General features: G+C 40.3%; 1 protein-coding gene across 8 annotated transcripts in view; it reads left to right on the forward strand.

Moving 5' to 3' along the window:
- Positions 1-14,012, forward strand: part of prox1a (prospero homeobox 1a) — a 136,317-nt gene that overhangs the window by 97,872 nt on the left and 24,433 nt on the right. For 4 of the 8 annotated variants that reach the window (XM_055173281.2, XM_055173282.2, XM_055173285.2 and 1 more), the window contains 2 exons: positions 2,217-4,011; positions 7,352-7,460. In XM_055173281.2, coding sequence (XP_055029256.1) covers positions 2,285-4,011; positions 7,352-7,460 — 1,836 coding nt within the window. In that variant the 5' untranslated portion in view covers positions 2,217-2,284. Of the gene's footprint in view, positions 1-12; positions 169-449; positions 469-763; positions 783-2,216; positions 4,012-7,351; positions 7,461-14,012 lie in introns of those variants that run through there. The other 4 variants (XM_055173279.2, XM_055173286.2, XM_055173283.2 and 1 more) reach the window with 4 other exon arrangements.

The following is a 14,012-nucleotide window of genomic DNA, read 5'->3' on the forward strand; positions in this document are numbered from 1 at the left end:
CAGTTTTCATCTAGGGAGAGGAGCGGCGCACACGAGCTCTTGCTCTGTCTCGCTCTCTTCGCTCTCGCTTGTCCTGAGAAATTACAATATTCATCACGGGGCGAGCAAGCCTCTCTATTCTCTCTGTTACACTGTCGTGAAGAAGCGCTATTCCCTCTCATCTTCAGAGTAAGTAACCTTGTGCTCACGTAGCTCCATATGCGCTGAGTTTTGTTCATTACAGATGACTTTTGATGTGATGCATCGCTTTATCTTTCGTGCTGCTCCGTTTCTACTTTTAAGCAGATGTTAATTCTAACTTTATAAATTCGTGTCTTTTTGGAGGAATTACATTGGTTGTTTTTTCTCAAACTGATCGTAAAGTTAGTATAGGTGCGCTCTTATAATGCCGCTTGGAGACTTTGGGGACGCATCGTGAAACGTTTACGCTGTTTTCTGAACTTGGCGTTAATTCTCCGTAACTGTAAGGTATTTATTTTCGGGTTTTACATTTTTTTTTGTATCTCTATTAGATTTATTTGCTTTTTGTTCATAATCTGTTGTTTTATGCCACTGACTAATTTTCTTGCCATTTGCATAGATTCGCTTGCTGAATTTATCATTGGCTTATATACCGAGCCCTTACTTTTTACTGACAGCCCAGCCACTGACGCGTTACTTCATCATCGTTTTATGATGTTAAAGCCAGGCACATTAAAGCCTTGCTTTCCCACAATGGTTTACGCAGTAAAATGAAGTCATATGTTTTAGGACAAAATTGCCGACGGATCTATTTTTGTGAAGTATGTTTAAGATAGTGTCAAAGTTTTTGTGTCATTTACGTTTGAGGCAATGCATATCTCGGTTTCTCTAATAAAAGCGCTTTAAAAATGTAACTTGTTGTTGACCACCCAGATGTTCTGGGCTATTTAAAATGTGTGTTTATCTTTTGTTCACATCAATTTCTAGGCGAAGAACTTGGATAAGCTTAACTTTCTTTCCATACCAACTTTTGGTGTTAAGTTGAACACAGTTTAAATTTTAGGAAAGTAGAGGTGCGCGTAAGACGCGTTGGCTGGATACGGTCAAAGACCCTTTAAATGAAATGATTTTGTGTCCTTGTTGTCTCAACTTATCTATTCAGGGTCGGTATAAACTGTAGCTTTCCATATGTTTCTTAAATGTTAACTGTGTTAATATGTACGTTTTGATAACTAAATTAAGTTATATGCCATATTTGATGTATGCAACATCATTTTACAAATGGTCTAAATATTTGCAAAAGATCAGTTGTCATGTGGCCTTACTGCTCAGTGTGATGACTACTATATTACTTGTTATTATTTTATCTTGTAAATACTTGTACTTGTATTTATTTTCTCTATACTTTTGTATTTTTTCGTTTTGATGGGCTAGTCGCGTTGTTCTCTTTTGATATCTATTTAGCAAAATAGTGAGTGTACTGTGGTCATGTTTAGTGCGTTACTGTTTTTGAAGTGGGTAAAATTCATTCTGAACAAAGTACGTGTTTAATTTTTATTTATTTATTTATTTATTTATTATTCTAAATTAAATACTGTTTCATCCGATATAAGCGATAGCTAATGATGGATAAGTAAATTATGTTTACCCCTAAATCACCCGTTAGCAAACTTGTAAAAATGTGCAGTTAGTTTTTAATACACACTCCGTGTTGTCCACAAAAAGGTTTTAGCTTTGAACTCATTCTAGCATAAACATATTTTTGGTGCAAAAATATATTTTATTGTTGTTGTGTTATTATATCGCGTTTTAACTGTATAACTAAAGGTGAATGTTTATTTCTCTGCCGTTGGTCAAGTTCACCACCAAAGTTACTAAGTGAACAAAGACTGCAAGTTGTCTGTGTGAGCACAATGTGGGAAGATATGTCTGGCTAAACATAGCTGTGTGATTTTTAAGTTTTTACTTCCATTGGATTTAGTTTGCATTTTTACCTTAAATTTTGGCATGCAGTTATACACAGACTGAATTATGACTTTATTTTGTTTATGCCCCATTTAGGATATATTCTTTATATTTAAAATTTGAAATGAATTGATTTATAACTCTCCCTTAACTTATTTAGGACACTGTGTGTAGTTCTCAAAGGCATTAGGCTGTTTAAAATTGTATTTAAGATTGGGCACAAAAATGTATGTGTGTATATATCTATATATAAAGAATATTATTCATCAGTTCCTTTTTTTTTTGGCTAGGTTCCCAGGGTTCTCGAGCTGTGTCCAGCTGACAGGCTTTCAAAGATGGCACAATAACAGTCCCAGTGATGCCTGATCATGACAGCACAGCCCTCTTAAACAGACAAACCAAGAGAAGAAGAGTTGACATAGGAGTGAAGAGGACTGTTGGGCCAGCATCAGTGGTTTTTACCCGAGAAAAATCAAGCTTTTTTAGTGCCATGAATCCCCACGGTTCCGAGCATGATGTCGAGTGTTCAGTGGTGCAACACGCAGACAGCGAGAAGTCCAACGTACTCCGCAAACTACTGAAGAGGGCGAACTCTTACGAAGACTCTATGATGCCCTTTCCAGGGGCGACCATCATCTCTCAGCTTCTGAAAAATAATTTGACCAAAAACGGTGGCAGTGAGCCTAATTTCCAGGGGAGTGGCCTGTCGAGTACCGGTTCGGAGATCCAGCAGGAAGATGCTTGCAGCAACTCCTCGCGGGGTAGCCCCCAGGAGTGCCTTTCGCCGTTCAACAGGCCCTCCATGACCCAATTTGAAATGGAGAGGCTAACAGATGAGCATCTCAGGGCCAAACGAGCCCGGGTGGAGAACATCATCCGCGGGATGAGCCACTCTCCCAGCGTCACGCTTCGTGCGGGCGATAACGAGCGAGAGGGGATGGCCCAGCCCCCCAGTCCTCGTGAGAACTATCGGGAGAACAAGCGCAAACAGAAGCTGCCACAGCAGCAGCAACAGAGTTTCCAGCAGCTGGTGTCTGCCCGCAAAGAGCTGAAACACGAGGAACGCCGACAACTGAAACTCCAACTCGAAGACATGCAGAAACAGCTTCGGCAACTGCAGGAGAAATTCTACCAGATTTACGACAGCACCGACTCCGAGAACGACGAAGATGGGAACGTCTCCGAAGACAGCATGCGTTCTGACGGAATGGACAATCGAGCCCACGACTCCGTACCAGATCGCTCCGACAACGAGATGTCCGACATCGATCCGGGCCACTTCTTGGATCGAGCACGAGCGCTTATTCGCGAGCAGACCATAATGACGGAGAGGGACAAACCCAAGCGCGACGGGTCGCGTGGAAAGAGCCAAGGACCAACCTCCATGCACGCAGAGGGTAAACATTTAGCCGAGACGCTCAAGCAAGAGCTCAACACGGCAATGTCCCAGGTGGTGGACACAGTGGTAAAGGTCTTTGCTAAGCCTCCACGCCCAGTTCCTCAGGTTTTCCCACCCCTGCAAATGCCCCCTGACCGTTTCGCAGTCAATGGAGAAAACCCAAACTTCCATACTGCTAACCAGCGCTTGCAATGCTTCGGAGATGTCATCATTCCTAATCCACTGGACACTTTTGCTAGTATGCAGATGCCTAATTCAAATGACCAAACTGAGGCCCTGCCTTTAGTGGTGAGAAAGAGCTCCTCAGATCAGACTGGGTCTCTGCCCACACCTGGGGGTCACCATCATCCCTCACTGCACCCCTCTCCTTTATCTTCCACAATGGGCTTTAGTCCTCCCTCCTTCCGCCATCCCTTTCCCCTTCCTCTAATGGGCTACCCATTCCAGAGCCCCTTAGGTCCCCCAACAGGGCATTACCCAGGAAAGGACAGGTCTTCTCCCGAGTCTCTGGATCTGTCCAGAGAGAGCACAAGCCTACGGACCAAGATGACGTCCAACCACCTCAGCCACCATCGTTCCATCTCACCAACGCACCCGGGAAATGAAGGCCTGTCTTTGTCCCTCATTAAGTCAGAGTGTGGAGACCTTCAGGACATGTCTGATATCTCTCCATATTCAGGAAGTACAATATCCTTTTACGAAAGTTGTTTCGATAACAATACACTCATGCATGTGCTTCTTCTTTTCAGTTTTTAAACAGTTCTAGCGAGATTAAATATCGTTTATAATGCTTGAATGCCATGAAACTTCATTTCACGAATCTCCTTTAATAAACCTGCTTACTTCTGGTAGTCCCAAGATTAAAAAGAACTCAGCCATTGGTGGCTTTTAATGGAGAAGTGCTAAAAAGGCCCCGCCGTGGCTAAGATACCTCCCATCTTCTCTGTTCTCACACTATCACAGGGGAGACGCACAATAAAACATCCTCTTTCATCACAGCGCATGCAAGACTTTGTACATAAATGCTCAAAGCAAATCATATTTCAAAGGCGGGAAGTAAAAGGACAAGTGGGATCCTTTGCTTAGAGGCCTTAGAAAGTTGTGGTAAAATATTTGTTATGGTGAAAGATCCCTCAGTCGAGGAGTGTCTAGTTAAGGAGGATTTGTCTTATTCAGTGTCAGCTAAAGGGTATTACTGCAGGATGACTTTTTATAATTAAAAACAAGCGTCCCCCTATATTTCTTTTTAATTTACATAATGTGCTACCTGAGAAACAACAAAGCTTATTTCTTACGGCCATAACCAGTTTTCTGTAGGTGAAGGTACTGTTGTCTGTACTAGGTTTTGTAGCCTGTTTTTCTGGTGCGAACAGGTGTTTGAAGAGAGCTGCTTTTCTTCTCTTTCATCTTTTCAACCTTATGCCACATAGCTGCTAGATGTCTGATAAGATTCGAAAGTCAAAATGAACATCATATACTAAAAAAACAAATATGCCAATGCCATTTCTATATCCACCCTTTTAGTGAAATAATCCTAATTTACTTAAATGTTAAGTACGCACTCTTCAGTCGAGCTTTTGAAAGCGCCTATTATTTCTGTAAGTATTCTTGTGCACCTGCACAGTTGAGACCTGAACAACAACATCTCAATATTTGCAAAATAGGGTGTTTAATCAAATATGAATTTCTATTCAAATTCTAGAAGAAACAAGCAGCCAATTATCTTCAGCCATGGGCAGAATGATCTTCCTTGTCACGTGCTCTCTTTGCATCTCAAGAAAAATAGCCTTGTTCTGTTTCCCCCATCATTTGCATATAGAGAGACCGAACAGCTCTGGCACAGGGTTGTTGTAAGAATGGGGTGGGGGTGGGCGGCAGGTGAAACCAGTTTGCATGTCTAATATAGTAGACGAGGACAGAGGTTCAGGGTTGCGCCAACTCCATGCTCAAGTGCTGAAGCAGCTATTGCACATCGATTCAGGTTTCATCAATTAAAAACCAAGCGAAAAGAAAAAACCCGCTTTATGAAGATCACTTTACAAACTCGCATGCCAAATGGAAGACTACGAACGCACTTTCGCTGTCTGTAATACAAAACTCAAATTCTGTATCTTTTTTTTTTAAGATTATCAAACGATTTTCTTTTTAAATATATACGCACTTGTTTTTTTCTTAACAAGAAGCTGTAGCACATTTGTTGCTCTAATCTTTCATATTGCTGAACAGATGTCTAGCATTAATTTATGGATTTATCATCCCTATGTCCTTTTTCCTCCTTTATCTCCTTACACCTGGCTGCTGGATCACATTTCAGTAGTTATTGTCTCCCTTACATGCAACTCGCTTCATACAAAACCAAACCTAAAAAAGCCAGATGATGCACTGCGTCTATGGCGCTGTTGTTTATGTAGTTTCTCATTTGGCTATAAACCACAGCTGCCCCATTTTCTCCTCCCCTGAAATACTTCATATTCATGTTTGCATTACGGCCTTCATTGACGTTGACTGCGGACCGGCTTGTTTTACACCGTGGGGCCAGTGTTTACACGGCCTATTTTGTCATTTCGCATATTTACGTATCCTAGGAACGGCTGTATTTTTTCTAGGAAGCAGGGTTTACTTGTAGGAAGCGTGCGTTCGTGAGTCATCACGTATTGTCCGCAAGATCTGAGAATGTTTGTTTTCTTTAAAAGTGAATGACTTGAATGTTAATGGCACGGAGTAATGAGATACCTGGGATTTATGAATGTTGTTAACAGAGCAGATAGAAGGTAGAATAGACCGATACGATCAGCGCTGTGTAAATACTAAGAAGAGATTGCACACCGGCAACCGCAGATTTGCCGAAGCAATTCAGCTAAGACTTCTCCGCTGCAACGTTCTCCATTAAATGGAGCATTACGAAGTAAATAATTCTATAAAGGTGTTTACAGGTCCTTTTTACAGATGAAAGCGCAGCCCTCTCCAGCCAATTTATTTACTTCATTTCACAAAGATGCACTTTTGACAACAACCACACTGCCTGGGCTTTTAAATGAGCGTCGAGGCCCTTGAAAAATCCGACTTGTTGTGAAAAAGACAGCTTGACTCTCTCTTTCTATCTCTCCCTCTGTCATACACTGCTGTTATTTGCTGTATGCATTATGACAGATGGCAGAAAGGAGAGTAATGCTCTTTTGGTCTTCCCTATCAGCCTAATGGAGGTCACCTAGGGTTCTCCTCCTCTCCTCCTCTCTTGGCACAAGAACCATGTCAATCTGCATACGCGCTATTATTACAGAAGCTAAACATCGCAAATACCACAAGCGGTACATTTTTTATCTTGAACGACATCATGCTGTCTCTTAACGTAAAGTACAAATTGTACCAGCAGGTAGCGTTAATATGTAATGAACTCAGGTTGTGGTACCTCAGCGAACGTGATCTGCCACATCCGTACCATGCTTTATAGAGGGGGGTCTTAATTGACCTTGTGGGGGCCCATTGATTTAGCCCCACATGCATCTTCATTTTTGATAAATTATAAAGCCGTTAATTTGCAGAGGAAATGGCTGGGCCAGTCTGGAGCGCAGATGTGGCTAAAGCCGGCCTAACTGGCAGAGCGGGGGCCGTGCCAGGAGGCTCAGGGTGGAGGGCTGGGGGTTGGGGGGCTAATTGTAATGGGTAGATGGCTCTGGTTAGCCACGGTCTCTCCTGGGACGCCCCTCAGCTGCCCTCTGTTTACCAATCTAGAGGGCAATGCCACCTCCATATAAATAGCTTTTTTATTGGGATAAGCAGACGTTTATTGACTAGTGATGCTACATTGACTCTTTTAGGTGTTAATATGAAGTCATTGGAAAAAGGAAATTGTTAAGGATATCTTTATGCTGTTCGCCTGGGTAGACTTGTGGTTGATATAAAATACATTACTTAAGATGCTGATTTTGTTAGAAAGTTTATTATTGCATGAGTTTAAGTTGGGTTTACTATACATGTCTGTATGTGATGACTAAATATTTATTATCCTTGACTTCCGAATTTCCAAATCCAAGAGGGTCTTTCTCCAAACCATCTGAAGAAGGCCAAACTGATGTTCTTCTACACACGCTACCCCAGCTCCAACATGCTGAAGATGTTCTTCTCAGACGTGAAGGTGAGCTCGCCGTTGACCGTTAACTATGTCGTGTAAAGTTGCGCCATCCCACTAGTCCAGATGGGTCCCAAACAGACGGCCAACTCCCTCCACCCCACCCCCCAATTAAAATAACTGGCCTTAATCTCCTCGAAGAGAATAACACGACATAGCACAAGACCCACTTTCCCTTTCAATCACTTACACTTTCGTTTAAATACAGATCATGAGATTATACAGTATTTCACGGTTTATTTCTGTGATGTCATTCTTACTTGTGGCTATAGACGACTACTCTTTGGTTAACTTGTTGGAGTGATAAGTTCACAACCAAAACTCCAACAGTGGGAGAGGGAGGAAGAGGGCTGATAAAAGCTGAGAAAATTAGATGTTGGACTGAAACGAACAAACGAAAGTAGGAGGGGGCGGAAGGGGCCAACAAACAAAATGGAGCACAACAACACAAACAAAACAATGGCTCCGATTGTCTTTTATTTACAACTTAATTTGTTGTTGATGCGTCATACAGGGAGCATACGGAGGAGAAATAATGTGACAGATTCAGGCCACATTATTTAAATGAGGAGAGCAGGCTCCTCTCACTCCCAGCTGCCCCTGTGCTGGATCCAGGGTGACCACCTTATCCTCACACACATGCTTCTGTTGCATCCATCTAAATCTGCCAACAGCTTAATACGCATGAGAACGCACTCACTGTTAGTGCACTGTAAGCTCTTAGAGTACTTAATAGGTACTGATATAATTTAATAGAAAATATATAGAAAGTCATTCGAATAGACTGTAGTATTCAAAGATGTATTTGTAGTGAGATTCTCCGTTGAAACCTTTGAGTCCTTAATTCAAAAGATTTCGATTTCAAAGAAAAAATCGTATTTTTCCTGTACCTTTATTTCGAGACGCTTTTCAAAAGTTAATCAAAGCTTTAAATTAAAGACGCCCCAATTACGGTCTCCCTTTAGACAAGGCTGTGAAATTTTCAACACATTAAATTAACATTTTGCGAAACAAGGTCAGCGCGTTGGGAGAGATGGTTTTAGAGGGCTGCTTAAACAGAAGTGAACAATGGGTGGCATGTGTTTGTTGGATCAACTAGTATGTATGTAAGGGAATTAAGCATAAATTAGTGACTAATTATGGCTGTATAAGCCTATGAAAGTTATAGGAATTAGTGATTAAGACGTTCAGGCATCATAATGATGGGATCTAAATAGGAAGTAACGACTGTGGGAAATAGGTTGATTTGCTTTTTTACAGAATTGCTTTTTATTAACGGATGATTAAAAATTCAACTAGTGTGACTGTAAAGTAAAGTAAAGTAATTAATGTTAAATAGATTTAAGTATTAAATCAACATTTTATGAAATATACTTTATGGGCTAAAATATAAATATTTGTAATAACAATAACATTTATATTATATTATTATATTTATTTATTTATTTGTTTATTTAAATAGGATAGCATTAGAAATTTAAAGATAAATATTAATTAAAAATATTAAATTAAATCAATTATATGTTTAAACTTAATTATGCAAGTCAAGTTTTTAAGTTTTGATTTGTGATAAGTTGACATAAATTAACAAATTAAGTTAAACAATTTCAACTTGTTTTTCTATGTTAAAGTAACAAAAAATATATATGTTTGATGTGATATTATTTTTACAGTGTATGTGTGTTTCATGTAACAGTTAAAGGGATAGTTCACCCAAAAATCATTTTCTCATCCTCATGTTGTTCTAAACCTGTATGAATTTCTTTTTTCGATGAACACAAAAGAAGATATTTTTTATAAATGATGGTACGCACACAGCTGATTGTAACCATTGACTTCCATAGTAGGAAAAACAAATACGATGGAATTCAACGAGTACCGTCAACTGTGTGCTAACCATCATTTATTAAAATATCTTCTTCATCATTCATCACAGTACTTCCATAATATTTGTTTTCCTACTATGGAAGTCAATGGTTACAATCAGCTGTGTGCTGACCATCATTTATCAAAATAGATATTTGTGTGTTCATCAGAAAAAAGAAATTCATACAGGTTTAGAAGAACAACATGAGGATGAGAAAATTATGACTGAATTTTCCTTTTTGGGTGAACTATCCCTTTAAGGTATTTGTGTGAGACAGTCAAAAAGAATTTAAGATGAACTCAAGCTAACCATCCCAAATAAATATGATGATTGCTGTGATAGTTAATAGCTCATTCAGGAAGAGGAAGTTGCTTCTTACAGGTAGTTTCGACAACAGCGAAAACATTTCCCAGTTAAGACTTCACAGATTCAGAAATTAATACAACCTCCTTTAACAGGAAAAACAACAGGAAACTGTCACAATCCCATCAATTGTGTTCTTATATAACACATAATACCTTAGCCTCTCCTCAATATCTCTTTCCGTGTTTTTTTTTAACTGTTAAAATGATCTGTTATCACGCAGAACACAGAGATGTGGTTTACTTTCGAACTACCTTGTTTATCCTTTACCTCGTCCCCTGTATTTTCTTCACAATTGAATTAGCGTAAATCTGATACGGCATATTCGCATCACCTGGTGGTGTATTGTTCTGGTTACAGTAGCCTTTGGGCTATATAAGAAAGAGGTTAAAGGTTAAAGCGCGCATTAGCAGGAAGATGGTGCGACACTGATTATGAGCAGTCAAACTGCGAGTCACACAGTTAGGGTCAAGTTGTATACATTTCAATCGGACAGCTCCGGTAAGGTCAGCCATAGGTCAGGGAAATTATTTCAGCCACCCAGACTTTCTCACCCGGCCCTTTAAACCCACGAGAGCGTACCGTATACCATTAACAGCCAAATATCAAGTAACCTACAAAGCACTTAGCTTACTTCTCTCTATAGAGCTAAACTTTTCCCAGATTCACAGTCTTAAGTGCATGCCGTGCGAGGGAGGGGGACTTCAAATGTATAGAACTGGGTATAAGTAGCATCCCCACCAAAAAGCCCGTATTGTCCATGGCTAGCAGAGGAAACGTGGAGAGTGACGGGTCAAGTCTTCCCCCGGTGTCTTGGAAAGAGGGATCTCTGTCACCAGAGGAATAATCTTTCACAGGCCCGTAAGCAAGAGTGTGTGAAACGCTCTCGCCCGTACTTACACCCTTGTTCTCAGAGTCAACCGCTGCCCGGACACATTAGAGGCGTCAGACTGATTTGTTTTATGAATCTTTTGAGCGTGCTCAGTGAATATGTAAGGTTTTTTAGTGGGGGATTGAGAAAAACAGGATGAGGTGTCCCATGGGTAGCCTAGGAGTGGAAATTATGTCAAGTGTAATACATTTGCAGGCTTAATTTTTATACTAGTAAACAATTTATTACATTTCTTTAAAACTTTAAAATGTACACCCAGATCATATAAAAAGAAAAATATTTGTTTTTTATTTCCTTTCATTTTTGTGTTTTGTCCTGTGCATGGGGTGGCCGCGAGCTGATAGAGCTCGGTTATTTTAGTTTTGACAAACAGATGACACGATCCTTAATTGCTGAGTTGTCACGTTCCAGCAACGCGGCTCTAGTGTCCCCCGAATCTCTGGTATTTCTATTGGGCAACAATGCTTTTTAAATCTCCCTTTATACGGCGCTGCCAAACGATGTCATGCGGACTTACTTTCCTGCGCTCTCCATTATGTCATCCGCTAGCCATTCTAGGAAAAAAATCACCCCCTCCCCTCGCCCCTTCTGCGAGGCCCGCTCGTATGAGACAATGTCTTGTGACAATGGAAGAGCCTAATCTCCATGTCAAAGCAATTTTCATTCCCCAGTGAGCAGCCTGCTATCATTTTGTAATGTTTTGTTACTTATTCTAAAAGAATTAAGAGGGTGGCGGGGGGCTGGAATAAGTCGTCACAGAGGGCCGGGGGTCCTTATCTCAGCGTCTGGAAATTTGGACAGTGCAATTCGGCCGGCAGATAAAGCGGAAAAAAGAACCCCCTCGAGTTCAGCGGATCCTAATAGGTTTAACTTCTATTGAAACGGGGGTACGCGAGAGATCAGATAGCCTTGCTTCTTTAGTTGTTCTTTTTTTGGTCTTTTCTTGCTTGCTGCTAGGCTGAAAGAAGGCGTAAGAATGCATAAGTCTTGGAGAGGTTAAGTACTTGTCTGAACTTCTCAAGACCGATGCCTTCGGATGATGACTTAATCATATTCTAGTGAATTATGACAGACCCCATTAGTGCCACGGTACTTATGCTCCCGGTCGGCCTTTTCAGGCAAGCTTGTCTGCATTGCCTGTCGACTCCCTGTCATGTTCCCCACCATGAATTCACATCACCTTCAATTTTCAAGTTTTTACATGGTAATCTACCCTTAAAAACACGTGTACCCTCCCCCATCTTTGTTCTCCGTCCTTACTTTTTCCTCGGCTGTCATCTAAACAGAGGCCTGCATGTTCTCATGGCCACAGATAGATAAGTGCTCACTGTTGATTTTTGATTAATGCTCTTTGAGGGTACGAAAGGGGAGGCAGAGGCAATGATGGCTTGATGAACACCCGTAATAACAAAAGGCAGGAGGCTGCATGTCGGAACAGCCAGCAGAAATCCCGTCGGATTTATAGCTTTTAACTTGGCCACATTCAAGTCAGCTGTCTTGTACATTCACGCTCCTGGCAGCCGTTGCTTTCACACACACACATGCGCGTACACACGTACAAAGGCCGTCACATAGGTCATTCGCCGAGGTCATGGGGCAAGTACACAGGGCAAACCGACTCTGTGTATTTACTGATCCGGGATCAGGCGCTCCAAATATAGCTCCGACAACAGCGCACGAAGGCCGTCCCTGAACTATCCAAGTACAGCCGTTTGGCGAAAATGGCCGTGTTGTTTAATTTTGACTTTCACCTTTACTTGATCATTTACTGGACTCGATTATTAATGTGGGAAAAAGCACTGAGGCGTATCAGAATTAACTCGGCTACTTGATATGTAAATTTGCGTCACTGCATTACCGGCTATTGACACAATTATAATTTCATCTACTCAACACTGAACTGTTTGCATTCGTTTACAACATCAAATATCCGCACCAACCGTGTAAGCCTGGTTTAAAAAAAACAACTCCTGACCGATTTGTCTCAGCTGCGGCTGTGTTTGCTTACCCATCATCCTCAAGGACAATGTGAAGTAAACACGTTTGTAGAAACAAATGTCTTATCTGTCGCTCTGACGTTTAAGGGTGACACTGACTAACCAGATTAGAGGTTAGTCACACTTGATTTTATTAGTTTTCAGTAAAACGCATGGTAAAAATTTAAGTTTATTGCAGATGTTCTTCTAAAAGAAGTATTCCGGTGTTAACATTTCTAGGGACAGAAAATCACATAAACTAAAAAAAATTTAAAAATAGGCTTTTCGTGACTGTATCCAGTCTGTTTCTTGACGTAAATGTGGGCGCCGCCATCTTTGAGCGTTCCGGTTTATGACTTCCTGTGAACCACTAAAGCTAATTGTAGTCTATTGCGAATGACACAAGTGTGCCGTTTTGACTGGCTGTTTAATGTTTATTATGAAATCCAAGAAGACCGACATAATTTGTGCATTTAGGGGTTGCCATAATAGCTAATACAAACGCAATAAATCTCTACAAAACATTTGTTTTAACCCCATGCACCCAAAAGCTGAATGTGTATCTGGCGCACATGCACTCATGATCTGTATTTACAAATCCATTCAGTAAAACCTTTCATAGAAACTGACAGTAAACAATAAATACAACAATTGTTTAAAAGCAACTAATATTATGCTGATAAAAATATGCCTATTTTATTCTGCTATTATATATTATTACAAAAATGCGATTACAGTACAGAATATATACGACATAATCTGCTTAGTTAATATTTATAATAGTTCGTAATGTGTTTGAGCGTACTTTTGTTATGTTTTAAATGAAAAGGCAAATACTTTAAAAAGTAAGCAAATAATTTCATAAGCCCATGTCTCCACTTGTGCGATGTAATAATATTTTCATAAAACGAAAACAATACTCAATACATGTAGTAGTTTAATATGTTTATTATGGTTTGTTCAAATAACTTACAATGTGTTGAATGATACTGCTGACTGTGTCAGGCCGCGAGAAGCTTGACGTGTTGCCATAAACAAGTCCATTAAAAATTGCTGTTTAAAAAAACTTTTTAAACCTGCCCCTGAAAAGTTAAAAACACAAAGTCTTGGTAAATTCCATGTACAAACACTCGACTGACTTTCTCATTGTAAAGATACTGGTATGTCTCTGTGCTTTTATATTTGCGCATTGAAGACCAAGAAATTATTGAATATATCTTCATATATCAAGCCACTTCTTAATTTCCTCCTCACACCGGTTCATACATGGCAAGTGTAGTAATGTTAAATATTAACTGTTTAAATCATATTTTATGCGTGCTCCCACTACACTGTTTTCTACCGGCTGGCTATTGAAATGGAAGTCTAGAACCGGAAAGGAAATGTGTCACATCACTTACTTCCGTGTTCGAGAAACAGGTGGATAGTATTTTGTTGAATGTATAGTAATGTATATTTTC

The sequence above is a fragment of the Misgurnus anguillicaudatus genome, chromosome 7 (assembly GCF_027580225.2).
Source record: "Misgurnus anguillicaudatus chromosome 7, ASM2758022v2, whole genome shotgun sequence".
NCBI lineage: Eukaryota > Metazoa > Chordata > Actinopteri > Cypriniformes > Cobitidae > Misgurnus > Misgurnus anguillicaudatus.